At 54.4% G+C, this 24,344-nt stretch overlaps 7 protein-coding genes across 9 annotated transcripts; 4 read left to right on the top strand and 3 right to left on the bottom strand.

Annotated features, from left to right (window-relative positions):
• The first annotated feature begins 2,325 nt into the window (after window positions 1-2,325).
• On the top strand, window positions 2,326-3,017 carry LOC128268330 (uncharacterized). The gene is made up of 3 exons (XM_053005389.1): window positions 2,326-2,369; window positions 2,456-2,788; window positions 2,852-3,017. Exons 1-3 carry the CDS (start codon window positions 2,326-2,328, stop codon window positions 3,015-3,017), a joined length of 543 nt encoding a protein of 180 aa, XP_052861349.1.
• Window positions 3,018-3,084: 67 nt separating this feature from the next.
• Window positions 3,085-4,682, top strand: LOC128279187 (proto-oncogene serine/threonine-protein kinase mos). Its single transcript, XM_053017907.1, has 3 exons — window positions 3,085-3,122; window positions 3,263-3,664; window positions 3,746-4,682. The coding sequence occupies exons 1-3, from the start codon at window positions 3,085-3,087 to the stop codon at window positions 4,680-4,682; spliced, it is 1,377 nt and encodes a 458-aa protein (XP_052873867.1).
• A 253-nt stretch (window positions 4,683-4,935) lies between these two features.
• LOC128269047 (tafazzin) lies at window positions 4,936-8,363 on the bottom strand. 3 transcript variants are annotated; one of them, XM_053006393.1, is made up of 7 exons: window positions 8,220-8,363; window positions 7,855-8,035; window positions 6,859-6,987; window positions 6,617-6,634; window positions 6,268-6,511; window positions 5,934-6,186; window positions 4,936-5,851 (listed from the first exon to the last, which is right to left on the bottom strand). In XM_053006393.1, exons 1-7 carry the CDS (start codon window positions 8,229-8,231, stop codon window positions 5,801-5,803), a joined length of 888 nt encoding a protein of 295 aa, XP_052862353.1. In that variant the 5' UTR covers window positions 8,232-8,363; the 3' UTR covers window positions 4,936-5,800. The 3 variants fall into 3 exon arrangements, with proteins under 3 accessions (XP_052862353.1, XP_052862350.1, XP_052862351.1); XM_053006390.1 differs by lacking the exon at window positions 8,220-8,363 and having other exon boundaries at window positions 7,855-8,128; XM_053006391.1 differs by lacking the exons at window positions 6,617-6,634; window positions 8,220-8,363 and having other exon boundaries at window positions 7,855-8,128.
• An 832-nt stretch (window positions 8,364-9,195) lies between these two features.
• On the bottom strand, window positions 9,196-14,804 carry LOC128277619 (ubiquitin carboxyl-terminal hydrolase 43). Its single transcript, XM_053016101.1, has 7 exons — window positions 14,574-14,804; window positions 14,358-14,489; window positions 13,635-13,883; window positions 13,435-13,569; window positions 13,223-13,357; window positions 10,411-13,158; window positions 9,196-10,327 (listed from the first exon to the last, which is right to left on the bottom strand). The coding sequence occupies exons 1-7, from the start codon at window positions 14,802-14,804 to the stop codon at window positions 10,277-10,279; spliced, it is 3,681 nt and encodes a 1,226-aa protein (XP_052872061.1). The 3' UTR covers window positions 9,196-10,276.
• A 1,967-nt stretch (window positions 14,805-16,771) lies between these two features.
• LOC128279186 (monocarboxylate transporter 12) lies at window positions 16,772-18,394 on the top strand. The gene is made up of 4 exons (XM_053017906.1): window positions 16,772-16,924; window positions 17,004-17,477; window positions 17,561-17,842; window positions 17,909-18,394. Exons 1-4 carry the CDS (start codon window positions 16,859-16,861, stop codon window positions 18,392-18,394), a joined length of 1,308 nt encoding a protein of 435 aa, XP_052873866.1. The 5' UTR covers window positions 16,772-16,858.
• A 310-nt stretch (window positions 18,395-18,704) lies between these two features.
• LOC128276348 (otefin) lies at window positions 18,705-20,179 on the top strand. The gene has a single exon (XM_053014817.1). It carries the CDS (start codon window positions 18,705-18,707, stop codon window positions 20,130-20,132), a length of 1,428 nt encoding a protein of 475 aa, XP_052870777.1. The 3' UTR covers window positions 20,133-20,179.
• Window positions 20,180-20,303: 124 nt separating this feature from the next.
• On the bottom strand, window positions 20,304-22,481 carry LOC128276356 (xyloside xylosyltransferase 1). Its single transcript, XM_053014825.1, has one exon. It carries the CDS (start codon window positions 22,094-22,096, stop codon window positions 20,888-20,890), a length of 1,209 nt encoding a protein of 402 aa, XP_052870785.1. The 5' UTR covers window positions 22,097-22,481; the 3' UTR covers window positions 20,304-20,887.
• Window positions 22,482-24,344: the final 1,863 nt, after the last annotated feature.

The raw sequence follows: 24,344 nt of genomic DNA, 5'->3' as shown, positions 1-24,344 counted from the left end.
TATGCGCCGTCCAGTTTCTGACCCGTTTACCGATCGCACCGCAAGAGCAAGTCACACTCTGAATCAACGCGTTGCCGGCGTAGTGAGAAGGATGCGGGCCGCGATGAGATGATTTGCTCACTTCTCGCGCGATCGCACTCACCGCGCCTACAGAGCGGCGATCCAGATAAACGCAATTTATCGCGTTTAACTACATCGTCCGCGCGTCAGAACAAGTAAAACCGATCTTCGAAGGCCAAACCGGCGCCACCAAACGCACCTTTAACGCACACACAACACGCAGTGGAGAGTGGCAAACACAAGCAAACACAAAACACAGCGAGTTTCGCTAGCACAACGCGCGACCGCGATCCACACTGTTGAAACGATCAAGTCGAACTGAAACGAAACCGAGACCCCGAAGCGTTTGTTGCTTCGCGGTCGCGCGATCGGGTTGATGCGTGACGTCACCGTGGCAAAATCAGAGTTTGTAACCTAACCGACCGACCGACATGAATTCGGTCGGTTTGGTCTCACCCTAAAGCTTGTCCAGCACCACCCTATTGCAGGTGCAAGCGCAACCCCTTCAGAAAGCGTTGTCCGCTTTATATAAACTCATTTCTTAAGACCGCGTACGCACGATGACAACGACGCGGCATCATATGTTTGTACCGCGCGTCGTTTGTCCTTCCCCTCAACGGCTTCTTTCACCCTTGCTCGGTGTTTTGGAACGAAATTGGATACACCTCGCGGGCGCGGCCACCCGTGTGTTCTCTCTCTCTCTTTCTCTGTGTACCGCGGCCTGTGTTACACCTTGCTAACCGCTGTCGGTTTACATTCTTCCCTATTCTCCCCCAGGGCGCACACAGAAAACATTGGGAGACCAATGCCAATTATTGCATCCTTGGGTGTCTTGGGGGACAAAGGGACTTTGTGTATTGACGCGAATTGACGCGAGAACTTCTGAAACGAAAGGGCTGCAGCGCTGACTAATCAGAAACGGAAACGGCAGGATCAACACCAGGGCGGCCACCACCCTCGACACCCCGCGGATGATGGATTGCGCCGAAGCGATAAGATGGCAACGGCGCAGTGTGTGGCGCGGTTGAAACTAATATCCTACGGCAAGCAGAAACCCTTAACGGGCCGCAGTATTTGCATGTGATTATGGTTTGTTACGCTTTGCGCGCGGTTCCTTCCCGTGCGGGGAATGTTGTATGTACCGAGAGATAAACCATTCCGAAACGTGCTATACGTGCCATCGTCACCGCCACTTGGAGGCACCGTGTGTTTTAGTTTGGCCTATCCGGTTAAGCATTTCTCTGTGACTCACGAATTGGTAGAGTTTAGAATGATTGTTTAGTTTTGCTAAAATTGATTTAGGCCTAAATTCGGCAGTTTTTAGAAGCGGACGAATGTTGCGGACGTGAAACCGCCCAGTTTGGCCTTGGACTACAAATGATTGATTAATGGACAGTAGAGACGTTGACGAGATCTCCCCGAACTCGAGCTCGGAGTCCTGTTTGATTTCGGGAGGCCGGCGCCATCCGTTCGATCCTGCGTGCCAGTCACTCGACGGAACAGACGGCACCTCTGTAGCAACACTCGAGAAGGACTCGACCAGGCGGATGGTAACCGAAATAGATATAAAAATCGCATGTTCGAGGACACCCCCTAGAAGTGTTGGTGAGTATGTCTCAGTTTGACGCCAAACCCTCATCGCCTTGCCGCCTTGCCGGGCGCACGCAATGCTAATAAAAAGCCACCAACGGTAAGGCGGGAAGCGCGCCTGATGGTTCATCAAAACTTCGGACTCACAACTTGTAGAACTTTCGGCCGTGTTGGCCAACCCCCCGGACTGCGGGCGGGCGATGAAGTGCGCCATAAAGTCGCACCTGGAGCGGCAAAGTGGGATAGGTTAGGGATAGGGTGTTACCTTTTTCTATCTCGCCGGCTTTTTTATCGTTTCCAGTGCTCCACCCATTGCTATTTGCAAAGTATTCGACTTGGCGGCGGCCCTTAATGGTATAAACAGTTATGCGTGGAACGTTGGCAACGGTGAGGACGGTGCGCCCTCATTTATGGATCGGTGGATTTGTCTGCAACGGAGTGAACGAAGTTTTTCCAGCCAACCGCCGCCGGTCGGTGTCGAACGCGGATTCCCATCAACCTCGTGACCTATCTACCTACTGGTGGCGGCAGGCCGGCAGGTGAGACCAGGATGTTGTTCTCATTTTATCCACAGCAAGCCGGTGTCGAGGAGGTGCCACAGCGCAGGGTGTTAGTTAGTGAATCGCTTCCCAACCGTGCAGACCTGCCAGGACTGGTTGGCCTCTTGGGTGCAGGATGGCCGTTTGGGGGAAAGTGAAAATTGCCAGCACCACCACAACGTAAGAGCCACCCAACATCACACTTACCGCTCTCCGTGATTGCGTAACGAGTATCCTTGTTTGATCTTCTACGCACCCGGAACCAGGTCCAAGGCTCCATTGGCGCGGACCCCGAGCAAAGCCGGTACATTGTTCAGCGAAACGCTCACGGCGGCCCTCGGCAAGCGGAAGAGTAAGTTTAAGGACATCACCGAGGAGCTGAACGTACACATCAACGAGGAGGAAAAGGAGGAGCTCTACCAGCGGCCCCTGTTCAATGCGGACAAAATCCGGCGCATGATGGAGCGCATCGTCCAAAAGCAGTTCGAGGTGGACGAGGAGGAGATGCGGTACGTGTACGATCCGGGAAAGAACCTAAAAATGTGCCAGAACATCTCGAAGCAGATCAAGGATCGGCTGAAGGCGATGAACTTTAAACGGTGAGGAGCAGCGTTGAGAAGCGCGGCGCGCTACTTACCTGATCTGATTTCGCTTTTTGCCAGTCACCGCATTATCAGTATAGCGACGATCGTCGAGAAGCAGCAGCAAGGAATTCACTACAAGATGAATTTTATCCTCGATCCGAAGTTGGACGACTACGTGCGATTTTATCACGAAACGCCCCACTTTTACGTCATCGCCACCGTGCTGCTGGTGCACAAGGACTGAATCCGGCGCCCGGCGTAGACCGTAGGCCACTTGTAGGCACCTTGCACCCTTGGTTTTTTTTGCTGGAATGTCAAACGGACGCGGCCTGTCGGAGTCGGAGTTTCGGTTCGCTCGTTAGTGGCTCGTGTGGCGTCGATCGATCACGGTCCGGTTCGTCGTGCGAAATATGTAGGAGCTCGATCCTCTGTCCCGCTTGGTGTGTCCCCCCGCTGTTTGGTAACCCTGTTTCCTCCACCTATCCGCAGGGCGTCCACATCCGAGCTCGCTGTGCCAACGATCGAGATCAGCTTCGACACACCGAACCGCGATCGCTTTCTGCGGGACGATTTTCACAACAAGCGCGGCTCGTACTCGATTCTGGGCCGCGGCAGCTACGGTGTGGTGATCCGTGCCTCGTACCGCGGCCGTCCCGTGGCCGTCAAGATCCTGGAGAAGCGGCTTCACCGGCAGCACCGGCAGCGCTACGATTCGCTGCTGAACGAAGCAAACGCACTGCGGCTCCGGCACGAAAACATCGTCACAGTGCTGAAGGTGGTGTCCGGGACCCAGTACGGGCTGGTGTTGATGGAACGTTTCGATGGTCACTGCCTGCAACACATTCTGCTCCGAGCCAACCACCGATCGATCGGGATTCAACACAAACTGCTGTAAGTGATCCGCGCCCCCGGATCCGATCGTCGATCGGATATGATTCGGTCCGTTCTTTATATGTGCCCCGCCCTTTTCAGGATTCTGTGTGACATTATCAACGGATTGAATTTCTGCCATCGGCATCAGCTGGTGCACCTGGACGTGAAGCCCCAGAACGTGATCGTCACGCTCAGTGGTGCCGGGCCCGGTGCGACCCCGGACCACGACGCGACTCCGGGTGCGTGCTTGCGACTGCGGAAGTATCTGTGCAAACTGTGCGATTTTGGTTCCTCGGTCGCGCTGACCTCGTGGCAGCGAGGCGTGCCCCTGGTCAACCGGGGCACGATCCGCTACATGGCCCCGGAGTTGCTCCGCTCGGTGGTGCTCGGCGGTGGCGTCACGCCTCGGGCCGACATTTACTCGTTTGGAGTCACGATGTGGCAGCTGAACGAAGAGCGCCCGCTGCCGTACGAGGAGTTTGGGTCCAACGAGGTCGTGGCGTACCACGTCGTCAAGAAAGGACTGCGTCCGGATAGCGCCAGCACGGCCCTGGGGTCGTCGGGGCCACGGTTCCGGGCGATGCTGACGAAGAATCGCTGCCTGCACGGTAGCTTGCTGCTGCCGGTGGTGTCTCTCGCCTCCGCGCGCCCGGTCAACGTGTTCGAATCGGACGCCGTGGACGATGTGCTCAAACGCCAGGGCATTGCGGTGGAACGGAACGGGCACATTAGGGCGGTGCGGAAGATATCGCTCGGGGCGATCGGGGGCGCCGCGATCGGTGGATGCTCCGGATCCGGCGATGATGAGGCTGGCGGCGGGAGCAAAGACGAACTGACCGCCAAGCGGATCGATTCCATATTTTGTGATCATTTCGCCATTCCCGGGCACGAGCGGGCTCAAATCGGGCAGGCGGTGCGCGCCCTCTACAGCAAGTGCTGGCTTACCGAGCCGTCCGGCCGACCGGATGCGGCCACCGTTCGGGCCACCATTCACCAGCTGCTGGGACGAATCGCGCAGTGCAGGGCAGCCGATTGAAAGCCGCGGCATTTAGGGCTCCGTTTTTTAATTGTATGTTTGTGTTTTCTTTGTCGGCACTGTGGTCCGATTGTCGGCCACAGTCGACCCGTTTTATTTCCGGAAACCGGAATTCGTTGTGTGTGTGCTTTTAATAATTTAGTTATTATTAAATTTGCTCAATTGTTGTGTTTTTCGCCGTTATAAGCACTTCCTTATAGAATAAATCGATACGAAATTATCGAAGCCAGCAAACTCGGCGGTCGCGTTCATGTGTTCATAAATTGACTGTTTATTAATGTAACGAGTGTCAAAATTAGCCTAAATCTGTTCCCGTGTAACCACCCCATAACTGCGCTGCCTGGCGGTGTGGCTAGCGGAAGCGATCCGAAACGTCAAACTTTCTATGCCTAACCTCTACCCAGTCGAATGTTCACGAACGTTAGTAATTTAAAAATAAACTAATGAAATCCTTCCACGTGAACGTACGCAATCTGGACGCTTTCATCTCTCTCTCTCGCAAACCGCTACAACCGCTGCAGCCGATGCATTGGTGGTCTAAGCAGAGGTCGTTAAGATTTTTGATTGCTTATCGCGAGGGCGCCGCGAAATTTACGTGACGTCCATTCGCGCCGTATTTCTTATCTGCTAATAGAGCTACTTTCCCCTGCCCGACGCAATTCCCGACGAATATGGTCCCTCGGAAGTTCAGCGCTTGTGTGTGCAGCTTAGCGTCTATGTTCGATTGACTAGAACTTTGGTACAACCCACCTCACTCAACTTAGCAACGGAGGGGCTCGGCGGTTCGGCGAAAGACGGGAAACAAAATGCAATGCTCAAAAGACCCCCCGGACCGCCGCTCCCTAAAAAGGCCTCCTAATTCTAGGTATGCTGGCACCGAACGCCGGCCAGCAGAAGCAACGTGTTGTGATAGGTAAGTTAAAGGTAAGAGTTGGTCACAAGCACCCTCCGGTCTGGAAGCACGACACTATCCGAATAGACCCACACCCGGCGACCCTGCGCACCGACACCAACAACGAAGTCGGCAATCATCTGAGGGGCTTTGTGGTTTTGGGTTGTGAATCGTGGGTTCCGGGCTGGTCGCCCCGCCGTGGTCTGTGTGCCTTCAGCGCCGGCACTCAGCTTTTTAAGTAATCCGAATGTAGCCTTTCGGTCTGTTGTTTAAGTATCTGGAGAGGCGCAGGAATGGAAAGGTAAACGGCATGAGCAACACGAAAATTGATTCACGCGAGAGCGTGTGGACATCAGTACCATCATTTCCTCCTGGATAGCATCCGTAATCATTTTGCGGGCTTCCTCCTCGTTGACCGGCGCCGATCGGAGCCGTTCCATCAGGGCACTGAGATCGATCGGATTGCCAAAGTTGTACGTTAGCTTCTTACCGGTCCGGATGAAGTACGGCGGTTCGTTCGGTAACACATCGTCCATTCCGATGTGCCAAATCGGAATGATAATGGGCAAGGTGGGCGTTTCGTACACGATCCGTCCGACACCCCACTTGAACCTGTAAAGGAGAGCGAGCCGTGTCCCGTGTTAATAGTCCCCATTTGAAAGGCTTCCTCTGTGGGCGCCCCGCCCGTCTCACCTGAGATCCTCTTTCGTCATATTGACCTTCCCCTCGGGGAACACGTGGACCCAGTCGCCCAGTTTTAGCTTCTCGATGCACAGATCGATCGCCGGCTGGTACACGCCCGCACCGCGCACGACCGGAATGCACTTGCCGTACATGAAGAACAGCGAGTGCGTTTTGTTGGTGAAGCAAATGTCGTGCGCCGCCATCGACCATCGGATGACGTTCCGGCTGCAAACGTTCCGCAGCTTAAGCAACCCTATAGGGAATCAGGGAATGGAAGAGAAGATTAGCAGCGAAGGTGCGATTGCCGTCCGCAGAAAAGCCGAGCCGCATGTGTTTAGTAATAATATTAGGTAATTACGATGAGTGTCGAGCAGTCCTGCGCGTCCAGCACCGTTTGCGAAGAAAAGGCAGTTAGAGGAGGAACAAACGGTAATAAGCAATCGTGTCAAACAGCGAAACAATAGACAGTGTGGTGGTGTGCAAACGGACATCATCATTCTGTACTTCAATCGTATGGGGAATGGCCACCGGGGTGGGTTGGGGAACTTCGCATGCTGGAGCCCCTCTCCTCGAGCTAACGCCGAGCGCCCAAATACTTACCCCAAATGCCTGGATCATCGAAGCACGAGTGGTGGTTGGAGATCGTTAGCAGCGGTTTGCCTTTGGGCCGGTGCTCGAGCGCATTCTCCAGGACTTCGAGGTTGTGCACGCGCGCCTTGTTCAGCCAGACTGTTCGGAAGCGAGCGGAAAGGAAGATGGAGCATTAGTTGGGCTACACATTTCACAACACAAAACATTTCTTCACGCCAAACCACAGCGAGTGCAACACGCGGAACAATGGCAACTCGGCGTGCAAAGAGATTTCACCGCCGGCGATCGCAATCGCCAGCCCGATCAGGCGCTGCAGCTGGGTTGCGAAAACTCGCTCGCTCGCTTGATCGCTCGGCCCTCGGCGTAGTGTAGGCCACGACGATGACGGCCGGACAACAACCGCACAACGGTTGACCTTGAACGTGCGTTGCGTCGCCTACTACTCGCAGGCTTACTACACGCGGACACGCACGGATGGCTGATCACTAACACCACGCGCGATCACGCTAAGCACGCACTCGCTCCGCGCTTTGTGTGTCTAGCGTCGGCGGAATCAATTTCTTTATCGGCCGTTTCATTGTTCCTGGCACACACCGTGCGGGAACTTAGGATGACTAAACAGCGATCGCGATTTTGGGCTCCAAATCAAAGCTCCTGTGGCGCCCGTACACTTTGAAGGCCGTTCGATTTCGTGGCGTTGTGTAACGGCCATTTGGGGGGCCCAGCACCGAGAGCATTAGCCATCTGTGGCCGACTGACCGGCACCTAAAAGTAGGTCACCTGCGAAAGGTATCGTAATGCCGCTTGGTGGGCTATTGACCACATCGCAGCAGCCCTCCCGACGACGACGAGCGCCTGTTTGTTACGACGGTACCTGGTGTACCGCCGCCGCCAATTTGACTTACATAATTCGCACGCCACCAAATGTCACGATGCGTGTGCGCACACTCACACGCACTGGTTCTGCGATGTAAAAGGACATCCTCTCCCCGGGGGGCTACGTACCGATGACGATTTTGGAGACAAAGCCCACCAAACCAATCACTCCAGCGCTGGCGATGTGCCACAACCGATTCGGGCGCCTCAACCGGGGAAATATCCAATCGATATTGTACGGGACGTGCGGTTGCTGTTGGAGGGCACCACCGTTGGCGGTCGCTGGTGCTGGCGCTGGTGGCGCCGCTGGCTTCAGGAACAGATTGAACAGAAACGAACTCATGGTTAGTGTGTTTGGCGAGGAAGAATGACGTCCGGGCGATCGACGAGAACGCCGATCCGATCGCACCGTACCGCGGAAGCAAACTGCGAACTAGCGCCCCATCCGTGTTTGCGGACCGAGTGCGGCGCGGCCCCGCGCGGTTCATCATTACCTTCGAGTTCATGCTTTCCGAGTGGCCCTCGGGGAGACGGCGGCCGATTGACTTAATTTAATTAAGTGAACACTCTCGCCGCTTCCGATGATCGCCGTCACACACGCGCACACACTCTGTTCGCCCGTGAACCCACTCTCAGTGGTGTGGTGCGCCACCCCGGTGGGGTCCCTGGGAGACTCCTTGTTATGGTCTTATTCCGTCGCTGTCCCAAGCACAAGCTCACGTGCCACACACGCAACAATCAACAACGCTCGGGGAAAACCTCCCCGAGTGGACAGTGCGACGAATGAAGAACGCGATCCGCGAGCTGCGTTGTGCGTTGTTGTTCCTCGACCCAGCCGTGCCAAAACTGTAGCGCGCGCGATCGTGTGTGGCTCGAATGGTGCGGCGGCGGAGTTAGTTTTACTGCATCGCGCAAACACACGCGCGTGTGACGCACACACACCCTCCACAAAGCGACCGACTGACCACGGCGGAACCACGATAAAAACCGCTGGAAGGTTGTGCGGCGGCCCCCGAGAGAAGGGGTTCCGTTTTGACGTTTCCATACACCACACGCGGGCCCGCGTTTCGGGTGTAGTGGTGCCACCGCAGGACCTGACTTCTTGTGACATGTTTACATCTCTCTCGCGTTCGATGCGGAAAGTGAGCGTTTTGTGCTCTCGCATCGCGCACTTTTCGGCCGCCATGGCGGCCAAATCTCGGCGATGTAGGTCAGACGAAAAAGTCTGCTCGGCGGCCGTCGCAACAGCGATCATCACGCCATGATCTGCCGTTTTATGCCCCGTCTTCGAAAAAAAGCAGAACCACGTCACCGCTGTAAGACCGATAGTACAAATCCCGGTTTCTTATCACGGCGGCGGCGAGAAGATAACACTTTGCCCTGCTCGAACCACCGCAATTTCTTTCTTAATCAAACAATTTTACACGGAGCCGGATTTATTTTCTCGTCTTTTATTTTCCTTGTATCGTATCGGATTCGGGGATCCGGAATTCCATTCGTTCACTTCCGCGTTCTCCGATTGCAATGAATAATAATTTAAAACCGGATGCACGAGGAATCGTTCGTGTTGTGTGTGCCACCATCATCATTCTCGGGGGCGCACGTGTTTCCTCGGACCCTCGAATTTGCCATCTCGCGCGCGCGCCTCACTTCTACTGAGTGTAACTAACATTAAACTTGTACTTGTGTCATTGTGTGTCTCTCTTCCTTGCCGCTAGTGTTAATGCTCGCTATTGGAACTCTCTGTTTTTCCACCAATCAGGTTTTATTTTCTTTCTACTATAATCAGTTATTACAATTGTGGATTTCATCACTCGCTTGCTTGTTGTCCTCGTCCCCAGTTCTGGCGCGCCACTGGGTTTGAGAATGTGTAACGTTCTACAGGACTTCGGTAATACATACGAGAGAATCTAGGGTGTGGTTTCAGATTGGCTCCCGACTGAGTCACGTGCCTTTTTTACATCCCAAAAAGTGGATCGCCGTTTCGTCACCGTTGTCACGCGACGTTCGGCCACCATATCACTGCTAAAGCCCCGCATCACAGCCACGCTTTCAAAGCGCCCGAGGGGGTTGGATTCGGAGAAATATTAATTCGTGAGCGCGCACCGAGAATAAATCTAACAATTACCGCTGCTGTGTGGTTCCACTGTGCCGCCGCCTCGGTGGCCAACTTCGTCCCGGTACGGCCCACAACATATCCCCCGAAAGAAGGCTCGCTCACCGACAGCACCGAATCAATCGAAATCAAAAGTAAGAAAGACACACGCAGGATTTGAAGGGAATGATAGGAACTCAATATCGCTTAGGGGCGGCGCACACGGCGGCGACGACGGCAGAAAAACTATACCTCCCTCGCTTCTACACACTAAAGTAACATTTCACAAAACGCAGAAAACAAAATATAAAACAAACAAAACACACTTAACCGCATACCGTAGAATAAAATTAATACAAATAATAATGATCATGTAATGATGGTGGTCGTAACAAAACACAGGACGCGCACACGGCGGGCTAAATACTTTCCGATCACACGATCGACGCTCGGATATTAATTTTTCGGCGATACGGTGATCAGCTTGTGGGGCGTGACGGGCGAGATCTAAAAAGACAGAGCGCGTACAGAACGTGACCATCCAATCGAAGAAAGCTGTCGAGCTTTAAATGCTACTCCTGAATACGTACCCACAGCGCCCGGCTTCCGGCACTGCCACCCGGTAGCAACTCGTCCGAATCGTCGTCGTCGTCGAGCCGATCGACGAGCCCGTGACCCTGGTGCTGGTCGATGTACAGCAGCGTGTCCTTGCTGCAGGTGTTGGCGCTGCGCATCAGGGAAACGGCATCGCCGGCATCGATCACTCCCTTGTACGCCGTAAACGACGACGGCCGGTGATGGTGATGCATATGGTGATGATGGTGATTGTGGTGGTTCTGCATCAGTTCGGACATATTCTCGCGCCAGAGAATGTCCTGGTATTGCTGCGAGGAAGGGAGCGAAAAGCGCCCCGTAGTGGCCGGCGGTTGACCGAACGCTGCCGGCTGCTTGTTGTGGTCCACCGTCGACCGCTGGTCGACCGTTGGTTGCTGGCGAAGAGAAAGCTGTACTTTCGTGGCAACATCATCATCGTCCGCCGGCTTCGCTTCCGTCGATGGTTGCGGACCCGTCGCCGGTTTCGCTTTAGCTTCGACGATACGGACCACCAACGGGATCGGGGATGACGAAGATGATCGTGTTGGTGGTGATGTGACATCCGGTGGAGTCGATACTCCCGACGATCCCTCGGCACGCGCCACCATCGGAGAAGTTTCTTTGGCATCGGGGGTGCTGGTGGTGGCGGCCCCGCACGCTTCGACTGGCAATGCAGCTGACGACGACGACGACGGTGAAGGCGAAGGAATCGTGCTCTCCAATTTAGCGGCAGATCCCGTCGGTTTCGGCGACTTTTCGCATCCAGTTTCTGGTTCGGTCTCTAAACTCACGCTGGCCACCACTGGCTGGGAAGTCTTCGGCACTTCGGCCATCGGTTCGTTGTCTGCCACCGTCTCGCTGACCGTTGGTGATCCTCCCGCTGGATCCTTACCACCGACGGTTGCCGGACCAGTGGTGCTGAAATCTTTTCCCTTGCCACCGGCCGGTGGCGGAACACTGGCCATTTCGGGTGGTGGTTGAGGTGATTTTTTGTTTCGTTCCAGTGTCGCACTAGTGACGCCAGTGGTGGTGGTGGTGGTCACCCCCGCCGTTGGCGGGACAATGATCTTCGACACCCAATGGTCGCCAGAGCTAGAGCTCGAACTGCCGGAGCACTCGGACCCGTCGGGCGGCAGCTTTCGTCTTTGGTAGAACAGCAAGTAAGCCTCATTGTTGATGATCTCCTCGTCGATGCGATCGTTCGGCACGTGCGAAACGCGCTGATCGTCGAACCGATACCACTGGCTGTCGTAGGGGTTTTTGCACGCCGCCGTATAGTGGCCCGTCTCGAGCGTATCGCCCTGATGGTAGCAAACCGCGTACAGATCGTACCGATTGTCCATGACCGTCGCCGTTGCTGCGGCGGCTGCCGTGCGCCGACCGTTGACGGCTGCCGAGAAGTTGGAATGGGTCTGAGTGGAATGCCGTTTTATCTTACGCCACGGACTCCAGTGGTCCGTTTCGGCGGTTGTTGAGGCCGAATAGGCCGAGCCGCCACCATTCGGTTGAAGAGGATGCTGCTGCTGCTGGGACGATAGGTGGGAATGATCGCGCGCCAGATGGGGCGTCATGTCGAAGCCGCGCAGTGGGAACTTCACCAAGTTCGTCAGCTTGGCCGCCTGCGTGGTGGCGCGAAGTTGCTGCTGCCGAAAGCGCTTCAGATGAATGACCATAATGTCCGGGAGCGACCAGAGGCCGAGCGTTTTCACAACCGGCAAATACTGCTGACAGTGCGGACACTTCCAGGCGTTGTCCTGCCCGAGGGTTTCCGCTTTTGTGTAATGCTCGAAGCACTGCTCCAGCGTCAGTGCCGAGCTGGCCGGTATTCGTTCGCGCATCAGATTGACACTTTCGTGCTCGACGAACGCATCGCTCATGTCGGCAAAGAACCGCTCCGGTTCCGTCCACTCGAGCAGCAGCTTCACGTGCGCGGGCCCCGCGTCCACCGGTAGCACCGATAGGGCCAGGTCAATCACTTCCGTAAACAGCGGATGCTCGACCGTTGCCTCCAGATACGTGTCCGCATCGCACGATGGATCTTGCAGCCGTAACCGGAACAGGCTCTGGGCCGGGGTGGCAAACGTGAACACGTCCGATCGCAAAATGGTTGACATTTCCTTTAGCAGCAGCTTTTGTAGCTCCCCGTACGACACGTCCCGGTTCACCACCACACAGAACGGAGTTCCGAAGCGCTTGACGGCACCGGCACCATCGGGGCCACCGCCCCGTTTGCCGTTGCAGAGACAGAGCAAAATTTTTGTCCCACCAGTGGAGACGTCCTGCGACTGGCCGGTGGCGGCCATCGTCGGGCACTCGATACAGTACAGGGGGTCCGTTTCACGGATGGACGACATCAGATGGGAGTCGCAAAACACGCGGCTAAAGCCCGACTCGCAGATCTCCGTGAGGATCATCCGATCGAGCGCGATTCCCGTGTCGGCGTGCAGCTGTTCGCGCAGTGCCAACACCGGCGATCCGTGCGGAATGCCTAGACCCAGCTTGACCTGCTTCGGTTGCTGCGACGCGTAGATCACCTTCACCAGGACCGGCTGCTGGGACAGCTGGGGCAACGGCACCGACAGACAGTAGAACGGATCGAACGTGTTGCTCTGCTTCCCGCACGTCGGGCACGACAGCGACGAACGGAACTGTGCCTGAAAGACGGCCTGGACGAACGAATTGTTGCAGCGCACGTAGTTGGCCAACGTTTCCGCGGCTATCACCTCATCCGACCGTCCATTGTTCTGGAATTGTGGGACGAAATGATGAAAACAAGTGGAACAAGGGACACCCGAGCGCCGCCCGTACCTTAATGGTTTTATATTTTCGCTTTGTCGCCGTATTTAAATCCTCGTGCACCTTGTCCAACAACCAGAAAAGAAACTCTTGCGCATCGTGCTGGGTAGAGCTTCTGAATTGACTTCCGTAACGATCGACCACAGCCTGTGGAAAAGGAAATTAACGACATACAGCGATTAGATGGGCAATGGGTCCCCTGGGGGGGCGCACACCACCGGTACCTTAAAGTTAGAACTATAATCCGGTGCATCGCGGCACGTCCACAACGATTTGAGCACCAGTGCAAGCTGCTCGGTCAGCTCCCCTTTGGTACCGAACTTTTTGGCATTAATTTTGTTGCGTCGTTTTAAATCGGCCTGAAACGATAAAGCAATGGCGATGAGTTGCAGAGCAAGCCACGAGTTACGGAGTTCCATTGTACCTTGTAGAGATCCAAAACGAAATACTGAGCCAAAATGTCCGTATGGCTGAGACACTGTAGGACGGCATTCATGAAACAGGTATTGCCATGGTTTCGCAACCCTATCACACCCGGTACGCTATCGGGTGGCCACACAAAGTTGCCACTGGCAGCACCACCACCGGCAGTTGCGGCAATGCCTGCTGCGTTTCCGGTGGCGAACGATTGGGGTGGCGGCGACGGTTGCGTCTTGTCGAATTTATGATTGCTCTAAAAATAGACCAGAAGAAGGGCATCATAATTGTTGCTTAAAACTGTTGTTTTTTTTCTGGGAACTTGTTGGCCATCACTGGCAGAAATAAGCAGGCGACCAGAAAATAGGAAGGCGAACGAACTTTTTACTAAATAATTGTGATTTTTTTAAACAATTGTAACACCATCGCAGTGGGCTATGACGAGCTCGGCTCGCCCGCGGTCGCACAGCTGCCATGATTGGATGATTGGGAGCAATCAACGGCAGAGAAGAAGGTCAATTCTGGGCCCCGCTCGACGGCAATCATCAACCAACGAGCGAGCGAGCGAGCGAGCGCGCTGTGGCCGTTGCGCCACTTGACCAGTTGTGAGAATTGCCCTCCTCCATTTTTGGTGACATTCATACATTGCCAGGGGGGGGCGCACATTCCTTTGATGCCTCCATTTCCTGCTCGCCGATGCTCCGGTCGCGGGGCGTGCATAACTACTTACCACCGTACGGTTGGTCATTTGTTGTGCAATACGATTGATAAACTTTTTCACTGATAATCGTCGGAAGATTTTCTTTTCGCCATTCGCGACACCGCCCGCCTCGACCGTCCCAGGGGTGCTAGATGTGACGTTCTGCGGTCTATTGTTGCCCGTGGAAACGGTGTCCACTGGCTGGCTTCTGCTGTGCCGTTCCTCGAACCGGGATTCTCGGGTTACCGTGTCGCTGCCGCCGCCCCCGGTTCGGTTGTCCATCGTGGCGCTACTACTGTTGCTGGCAGCACTGCTGCTCACTTTAGCCGACGACGATGCGTTGCCGTTCCGCGAACCTTGAAATGGATTGCGCGGCATTGAAAATGCTCGCTTTAACTTGCTCGCGCTGCTCGCACTTCTCGGGCCGCCGCTCCCGGGCGCGGCCTTCGCGACATCCAGCGTATTGTTTTTCTCCATTTCCGGTCCACACGCAATCACCACGCACCACCGCAATCACACACCTGCAGTTTGTGCTTCTGCACATAAATTACCCGTTTTCGCGGTGCACCCGTGAAGAGGACGGCCCAAGTCACCACAATCGGCGGCGCGTTTTGCACTTTTCAGTCACCCTTCCTTCACAATACACGTCAGATATCACACGACACCAAGCAGGCGGCGACTAACGATTTCATGACCTCGACGACGCGTTACTTGCGAGCTCCCCCCCACACACACACACACATTCGCGCGCACACTCGCACGCACGCACGCACCCTCGCGATACCGCGAACCGACCGCGAAGTCACCGCCGCACGAACTTTCGACCAACGCTCATCATAATCACCATCGCTCACACGTCCTCCCGGGCGACGGAAAAAACCACACGGCGCGGCGCGCGAAAGCCAATCAAGAAGTGTCCGCGAAATGAAAAAGAAGCAAAAATCACGCGGCACACACACACGCGCGCACTTGGCAGCACAAATTTTAGGAGTTGGGGGAGGCGGGCGAGAACACCTCCCGTGCACCCGTGCACCCGTGCGCCCGTGAGGAATCGGTTCGTTTCTCGCGAAGCCTGGTACGATGATGCGAGCCCCCCGCGTACTAACGTGAATAATTTCACACCGAACGGATATGTACAAGAAGAAAAAACAAACGCGAAAAACGGGACACGCCACAACACTGTGTCAATTTACGCCACGGTCGCGGCGACGGCCAGCATGGAGCAATGGAAAGCAACAATTATTGATGCAAAACATTTTGTCCGACGCGTCCGTTCGTTTTTCGGGCTGGAGCAGACCGTTGATGACGACGACGACGATGACGATTAGACGCTACTCCGCAACTCCACGGGGACTGCCGTGGACTCCACGGACTTTCTAGAGCGCGTCGCTTTCCGAGATTGATCCAGGTCCGCGATTGAACGATGCTCGCCGTGACTTTCGGTAACCGTGGTGGCGCTTGATAATCGAACCGCGGTCGTCCACTCGCACGCTTCTTGAGTTTCAGTCGCTCCTTTTCAACACGAAAACAATCGCCGATCGGCCACCAAACCACCAGCCTGTTCCTGTTCTTCACCCGTGCCCGCGAATAAAGCAAACATTAGATGCAATGGAAATTTTCACCATTCGCCGCCTTCTGACAGTTAGAGTTGGGATGTTAGAGTTCTCGCTCTATCGCACTGGGGCGCAGGCAGAAAAAGGGGGCAAACACCAGCTGGCCTACTCACTCTCAGAGGAAAGCGACTCTGGCTGCGTACATATATCATGACGTCACTGTCACAAGTAGAGGGCCCCCTCATATTCGCGATTCGAAACGACCGTTACATGCCGCTCTGTGTTTGATCTTTTTGAATTTTCTCCTACTGTGTTCGTACAAACTGGCCGATGATACTGCTGTGAAGCAGAAATTTATGCCTTATAACCGTTTGTGTGCGAGACGGCATTCCACACTGTTAAGCCGATGCCCCGAAATTCCTACTCGCGGCCACGAAAGGTCAACGAACGGTCAAGAATTGTGCACATCACCTGCAGGCTATAAATACGGCCCACTCTGTGCCCCTAAGATGCAAAAATCATCCTCCTGGCTGCTTATCTTCTTCCTGCTCCTAGCTGCATCAAGATCCGGTAACGAAAAGGCAGCGTGCATACGTGCGCGGCATTTGTTGTCTGTCGCGCAAACAAATGGTAATGGTGTTTTAAAACAAAAATCTCCAAACACGTTTGTGCCCAGAAAGACGCGATAGTGCACACGTTGTGCCCACGCCGCAGACAGTGTGCTGTGGGTGGGATGAGTTTATCTTTATCGAGGCAGAAAGAAGATATCACATCCCCTACAGAATCCACCGGCCCATGTTTACCGAGAGTCCAACGATAACAACCGGGAGCCTGGAGCCGGAATGTGATCGGGCCGGTGATCGGTGAATCAGAGTGCGAAAGTATCTTCTCAACAGTGGACATGGCAGTGAGCCCGCCGCCGCAACCTATCAACTAACGATTCCCGGAAGCAGTGTTTTTCTAAGTGAACGCCTCAGCATGCGTTCCCAAGTTCCAGACGGTGGCTACGGGTGGTTTGTGGTTGCTGGTTGTGCTCTTGTGAATGTACGAGTTTGCTTTTCGTCAAATCACCCCACTAGCAGAGCGATGAACGAGTTGTGTGTCCTTTCCTTCTCTTCGGTAGGTGTTCAACCAGTCGCTAGTGTCCGTGTTTGGGCTAATGTTTGCCGACTACCTCACCAGCCTCGGCGAGCACGCGTTCGGGGCTGCGTTGGTGATGAACGTTTGTAGTATATCACTAAACTTTTCCGGTGTCATCACCGGACCGATCATCAAGCATTTTAAGCCCCGAAAGGCCGCTGTACTGGGTAGCATGCTAACCGGAACTGCTCTGGTGTTGTGCTCCTATAGCACCAATCTGTGGCAAATAATACTTTCATATAGTGTCACCTTCGGCTTTGGACTAGGGCTCATTCAGTCGTCCACGTTTGTGGCGCTCAATTCGTACTTCCGGCGGAGAAAGGGACGAGCCGTGGGCCTGGCACTGGCCGGAACGGGAGTTGGGCAAATTCTGATGCCCATTTTAGTGCAGTATCTGTTGAGTAACTTCAATTTTCGCGACACAACACTCATCATCAGCGGGCTGGCTTTCAATGGGGTAAGCATGGTCGCATGGTCAACCTTTTCAAAGGGGGGGCGTATGTTAATAGTTCTCTTGTACCCGGTCGCTGATTTTTGCAGGTGGTAGGCGCCTGTTTGCTGCAGCCAGTGGAATGGCACCTGAAGGACGCTTCGGGGGTAGAGGACGGTGGGGAAAGCAGTCCTTTGCTGCGCGAAATAAAGCCGCCCCAACCAAACGGCACAGTGTGTGGCAGCAAGCGACCCTGTGGCTGGTCGAAGCTAGCGGCCCTGATGGATTTTGCCATACTGAAGCAGGTGTCGTTTTTGAATTTAATCGTCGGCCTAGGACTGGCCTACACAGCCTCCACGAGCTTCTCGTTGTTTTTTCCATACTTTCTACAGGTAGTAGTAACCCATCCGTCCCGTTGATTCGCAGTGCGCCCTCAAGTCTCTGGCTTACCGTTTCAGAAATCTGCTAATCTCACCATGCTGGAAGCGGCCAACTGTATGTCGATGCTCTCGACGACCGATCTAATCACGAGGATCACCGTTCCGGCGTTTGTCGACAAAATGGGTTTTTCGCATCGTACCACATTTCTTTTGGCCGGCATTTGTCTCGTGGTAGCCCGATCCGTTATGGCCGAAATGCGCTCGCTGCTGCCCCTGATGGTAACGTCAGCCTTTTACGGAGTCTTCCGGTCGATAACGGTCGTGAACCAGAATCTGACCGTGGCGGAGTACTGCAGTGAGCAGCGTGTGGAAAAAATGCTACCGAACGCACTGGGATTCAATATGGTTGCGAAGGGGATACTGGTACTCAGTCTTGGTCAACTCTTGGGCTGGTTTGCCGACTTCACCGGAAGCTATGCGTTGAACTTGCACGCCCAAAACCTACTGCTCATCACCACCTGCATCTTGTGGATATGCGAAATGTACTTTAAGGACGACCAGTAACTCAAACGGACAAATAAATTGAATTTATTATCGAGCGGTTCGTAGACGTCACACATTCCTACCCACCAACGGCACAGATAAGGTGCTCGAAAACAGTCGAGCAGTTTCAAACAAAAAAACTCAACGGCTCCTTTAATGACGCAGCGCGTCAACAGTGCAAGCGGCATTTTACTTTAATAGCACTGTGTGTTTTTAGATGCATTGAGAGTATTTGTTTTCTGTGTTCTGTATTCAGTTGTGCGGTGAAATATTGATTGTTCCCATTGCATCGTCCATTCGTTTGTTCCCATTGCATTGTGTCCTGTGAAAGATGGATGAATCATTTGACGAACTGTCGAACGACCAGCTGCGGCTGCGGCTGCTCGAGTACGGTCTCTCAAACACGCCGGTTACGAGCACGACCCGGAAGGTGTTGCTGAAGAAGCTGAAAAATCACGTTTCCGGCGGTACCGGCACACCCAAGGGACGCCGCGAAACGATACACACCACCAAGCACTCGTCGGACGAGGACAACGAACCGCTTCCCGGGACGCCCGGTTCGGTCACCAAAAAGGGAGCGTCCACGAGTAAAAAAGAATCGGCGGCCAGCAGCAGCAGCCGGCGTGCCACAATCGCCGTGTCGAAACCGGCCAAACCTGTTTTTGTTGGCTCGTCATCAACACAACCACCGGTGGCAACCAAACCTGACCCGCCGCCACCGCAACCCGTTCAAACTCCGTCGAAACGCCGATCGGGAAGAATCACACCGGTTCAGGGGGCGAAGGGCGAAACTCCACTGATAACCGTTCCCGATGTGCCCCCGATACAGGAAGATTCGGACGATGACATGATACCGTTGAATCAGTTGACACGGCGTGATCGAAAGTCCAAGAGTCCATCACTGTCCCGGGCTGAAATGCTTACGACGTCGTACGTGCATCAGGTGGACGTGGGCCGAGGCCTCCCGTCTCAACCGATCTTCGAGGAGATGGAAGTCGATCCCGAGACTGCTAGTAACGCGGAAATCGAAACGATCGTGCTCGATGATGACGACGAGATGGAACTGGCATCGGCTCCGACCATATTTCAACAGCCGCCTGCCCCGGCCCCGGCGCTAAAAGAAACTCGGTACGATCGCACCACCACAACGCAGTCGGTTGAAAGTACCCGGACAACGTATACCAAGGGCCGGCAGGAACTGTTCGATGGCGATCGCGGCAGCAGCAGCAGCACCGTTCCGCCATCAAGGCCAACTCCCAACATCACAAAACCCTCTACCTATCGTGCCAGTGTGGCCACTACTCGGGTCGACAAGGCACCGGTCTACAATCCGACCGACTCGCCGTATCTGAGTGAGTTCACCAAGCGACTGTCTCGTTTGCGAGCCGAAGCAGCGGAACAGTCGTTAATCGGTGGCGGCGACGACGAAGGCGACTTGCCATGGAGACGCACCACGATGGCATTCGGTGATCGAGCAGGAGGAGGAAACGGTACGAGTACATTCCGGTCGACTTACGGAGCAAGGGAAAGTTATAATCCACAGCCAGCACCACCGTCTACCGGCCGGTACAGAGCGATGGCCCGCGAATCGGTGGCCCCCTATACCAGCGGGTCCAAGCCAGGCAAAACGGACAGCTTTCGGTCTTCGGTCCGTCAGAGCATACTGGCGTTCGATCAGCGGTACAGAATTCAGAAGTTGTTCTACACAGTTATCGTTCTTTTGGCGGTTATTTTTATATTCGTGTTTTTCTTCCTCTAAAAATCCTCAGTCGAAGCGTGGTGCCTACAGGGCGCCACCAATGCAATCCCCGAACTCATACTCCCGACACTCGTTTGTGTCGATAATAAATGGTAATATTAAAAAAGAGAAAATGGTTTCTTTTTATTATTATTATTTCATTTTCTGGTCTGTAAACCGATCAATTCACTTATTATTGCCAGAGCGGGGTGGCCAGCAAGGATGGTGATCGTGCCGAGGTCACAAATACCGTGACCCCCGAATGCGTTTTGGCGAACTGAAGAACTGAGTTTAGAACTGAACGAGTTTTTTTTAACATTCCTTACTCTGTCCCTAGCCTAGTTTGATTCTTAGATACCACGTGCTGCTGGGACTGAAGTTAAAATTCAACTTCTCAGCAACCGTTGCTATGCATCACTGAATGTGGGGTTCTATGGCGAATGGCTGGGCGGTGCGCCTGATCGCTACCGTCTCGCAACACGTTTCCTAGCAGCTAAAGTTAAATCACGCAAATAAAAGTCTCCGATCTGGGGTTTGTAACAGGCTCATTAAAATATGGGGCATAAAATGCACGTAACTCGTAAAAACGTAACACTATTGCACACGGGTCACGTTCTTGGAAGCGTCAGTAATAAAAGTAAACTATGCTAAAAGGACATAGATAGAGAGAGATGTAGAGAGAGAGCATGTGTCTCTGGCACTGCACAGGGTTCGAAAGGGTTTGAGATCCAATACGAATCACGCAAAATGTGGAATGTTGGATGTGAACTCCGGCTCTACTCCGGCGCTCGGGTGTTGCAGTTGCCGTGGTAGATTTTTATCGTTCCCTCGCAGTGAAAGTAGCTATCGAATATGTCGCTGTACCCGTGTTCGCGCCACCACGTGCACAGCTGCCGGTTCCATACGCAATCGAGCCGATAGATGAGCCCGGGAAACTCGAACCCCATCAGGGTGTAGAAATCCTGGTCACCCAGGTGTCCCTGGAAGGAGTATTTTTCGGCCATGCTCTTGACCGTGCTCTCCTTGATGATTTCCTCGTACAGCCGCGATCGCCGGATGCGATCCAGGTGCAGCATCACGACGCCCGAGTTTAGGCCGGGGTAACCGTGGCGTGTTCGTTTGTCCCCCATGCCTCCCAATGGCGGCTTCTCGAGATAGTACGGACTACCGAACAGTGTGTGTGGGTTGTTTAACCGATACCGTGACAGTACGTGCCGGTAAACGGGGGTCAGTTCCGGGGCCAGCCCAAACATCTGGTCAGGGCTGAAGCTTTCGAACTGATCGAACAGCTCCTTCACCGACGCCCGGAACACGACGTCACAGTCGATCAGAATGGCGTGGCGCATGCTCCGGTCCACGATACGGTGCAGGCCGAGCGAAAGCAGAAATAAGGCATCACTATAGTAGCTTCCGGACCGATAATTGAACAACGGCCCCATACTGTGCACGATATCGCTGATCTTTTCCGCGCAGTCGCGCACATCGTACAGCGTGTAGAATGCGGTCCGCTGGAACCGCTCGATCTGCTGCTTGATCAGCTCTTCCGCCGACCGTTCGCTTTGCTCGTCCGTGATGATGTGCAGGTGCAGCTCGATGGTGGAGTACTTGAGCAGACTGCGAAGGAACAGTTCCAGCTGGCTGTGCAGGATGAGATTTTGGCTTTCCTTGGTGTAGATGAGGAAGATGTTGTACTCGGTGCCGTTCGTTCCCTTCGCGATGTACTTCACGCGCTTCAGCTTGCTCGGTGGGGTGACTTCGTTCGTGGCCACCAATCCATTGCCGGTGGCGGCGGCGGCGGCGGCACTGTTGTTCCGTTTCGAAGAGTGGTGGTGCTGGTGGTGGTGTATGGCCGCCGCCACTGCCCCGCTGGCCGGTGGTTCCTTGGGCAGCAGATGCCGATTGAACACACTGCTGCTGTTGGCGTAGATAAACAGCAGAAAGCCACTGGCCGCAATGAAAACCACCAGCGCTTTGTTCATGCTCATCTGACCGATCCGCGGCAGGGCGAACCACCGCCTGCGTCGCTGCCACCAATCGATGATAGCCAGCCCTCCGCCGCTAATGCCCACACGCACCGCGCACACACACACCCTGCTGCTGGTCCAGATAGCACTCCAGGCCAGAGGACCCTAGTTTCATAACCAACCGCTCCGCAGCACCAGCAACGACGAGAGTCCTCCCCCCAGACACACGCTACTGCATCGCGTTTATCGATCGATTGCGCCGCCGTCTACAAGCCGATACACGGGCTCCGAGTGTTGCTGGCGGCTCGCCTTCCAAAGTGGATCAGTTGTCTTTTTTCAACCCCTCGGCGTGTTGTGTTATCCTTGTCCCCTGCACCACCACCTATCGTTGACAGCTACGGGCATTCCTGTGTACCATCCTTGCGCGCGGTGCGCCGATGCGTTCCGAGCCCGAAAAAAGCGGATCTGTTTGTTGTGAAAACATGACCCCCCATTACACCGACCACCGTGTGTGTGTGTGTGCGCTTAGAACCGACAGGGTTCGCTGGAGGTGCTGATGAAAGACCAAATTATTGTCCAAACAGGTACGTTAAAAAAATGATCTCCGTGGAAAAGCATCAATAATACGCTCACTCTAGGAGAAAATGGCTGAAATTCGGGATCACCAGCCAGCCAGTTTGTGGCGAGTCGGTGCAATAGCGAAGCAGCTTGGCGTTGACGTTTCTCGTGTGACGTTTCGCGCTGTGAAACGTCACGCGAGTTCGCGAAAGTAAACACACACATAGCAGCACACTCGCGATTGGCCAATCGAGTCATCCAGCTGTGGAGGTCAAAGAGAAGTAGTGGACCGTCGCACTGTGGTTGGGAAGTGTAAAAGTGTACGCGCCATGGTGGTGCCGTTCCGCTAGAACTGCACGTAGTCGAAAGTAATAAACTCTTTGAGCTTTGTAATTATATAGCTCCGCGACATCGCAATCTAGTCACCGCGCAAAGAGCCCCCCATCGTCAGCAGGGCAGATTCCGTCTCGTCGTCTGTCAAACAAAGTCTTGTTTATCTGCGTTGCTGTAAGGCGAGAACAGGAACAGTCGTCGTCAGCAGCACGGGGTGCATCATCGATTTTTTGCTGTGCTTCGCGTTTCTATTGTGCCGTGGTGGCAAAGAATAATTTATTCTGCTCGCAGCATCATCACCTCGGGTCTCGGGTTGGGACCGGTCGGTGACTTCGTGGTGGTGCTGACGGTAGTATGCTGAGCAGTGCTGCGCGTCGGAAGCAAAAGTAGTTCACACAAAGAAGTAGATCAAGTGCGAAATCGAGTGCGTTGTGCAAACGTAGCATCCGAGGGGGGGAGACGTATGCGTGTCCCGTTGGTGGTGTCCCCCGCCGCCATCGAACGCAAAGACACGTAAGTATACGTCTACGTAGAGGAGTTCTGAGAGTAGTACGAACCGACCGATTCATCCCCACCTTTTGCTGGCGCTGTGGGTGCTTAGAAGGGAACGAACAGTGTGCGGGGGGACGGAGACGGACTGTTGTAACGCGCAACAACGCAAAAGCGTTTTCCGCGATACGCGCGACACCGGAAAGTGCATTACGACGGTCGGGGGAAATGGTGTTTGAAATTATTCTTGGTCACAGGGGGCGGCGCTGGTTGTGGGGCACCCGTGAATCCCCCCCGGACCGTAGCATGGTGTAGATAAAGTGCTGAAATATGTAGTGCACCGCAACGGTTCTCCGCAGTGAGTGAAATAACTGTAAATGGTGGTTTACTGTTCTTTTGTTTCTCTCGGCTCGGCTCGCGTCTCGTTCGATAAAGCGAAGCAGTGACTCTGCTGGGGAGAGGGAGCTTCAAACCGATTAGGAGCGGCCCAACAATGCTGGCCCCAATCTTATTGCTCCCAATGGTCCGCGATTGATGAATTGGGGACTCCCCATTCCCTATCGGGCGCATGTAGCTTATCAGAATCACTTTGCAAGAAACCACATAAGAGAGAGGGCGAGTGGATCGTCACACCTTTGGCTGCTTGGATGTTGGTTGGGAGGGCCTGTGTATCAATTTGTATTTCGTAACGAGCGTGTAGCCCTTTTTTGCAAACATATCGCACCGCAGCGGCGTAACAGGGTGTTGTTTGTAACAACAGGTCGCAGTACTCGCTGGAAAACCACCGTCTTGCTGGTTACTAGGTATTGTGCACAGGGCTCAGAGCTGTGGATGGAATAACTGCAAACCGTTGTGCTCTTACAGCACGCTGCTTGGTAACGAGCTCCAA

This window comes from Anopheles cruzii, chromosome 2 (genome assembly GCF_943734635.1).
Source record: "Anopheles cruzii chromosome 2, idAnoCruzAS_RS32_06, whole genome shotgun sequence".
Lineage (NCBI taxonomy): Eukaryota > Metazoa > Arthropoda > Insecta > Diptera > Culicidae > Anopheles > Anopheles cruzii.
Note: the sequence above shows the minus strand (reverse complement) of the source record. Positions and strands in the feature narration are given on the sequence as shown.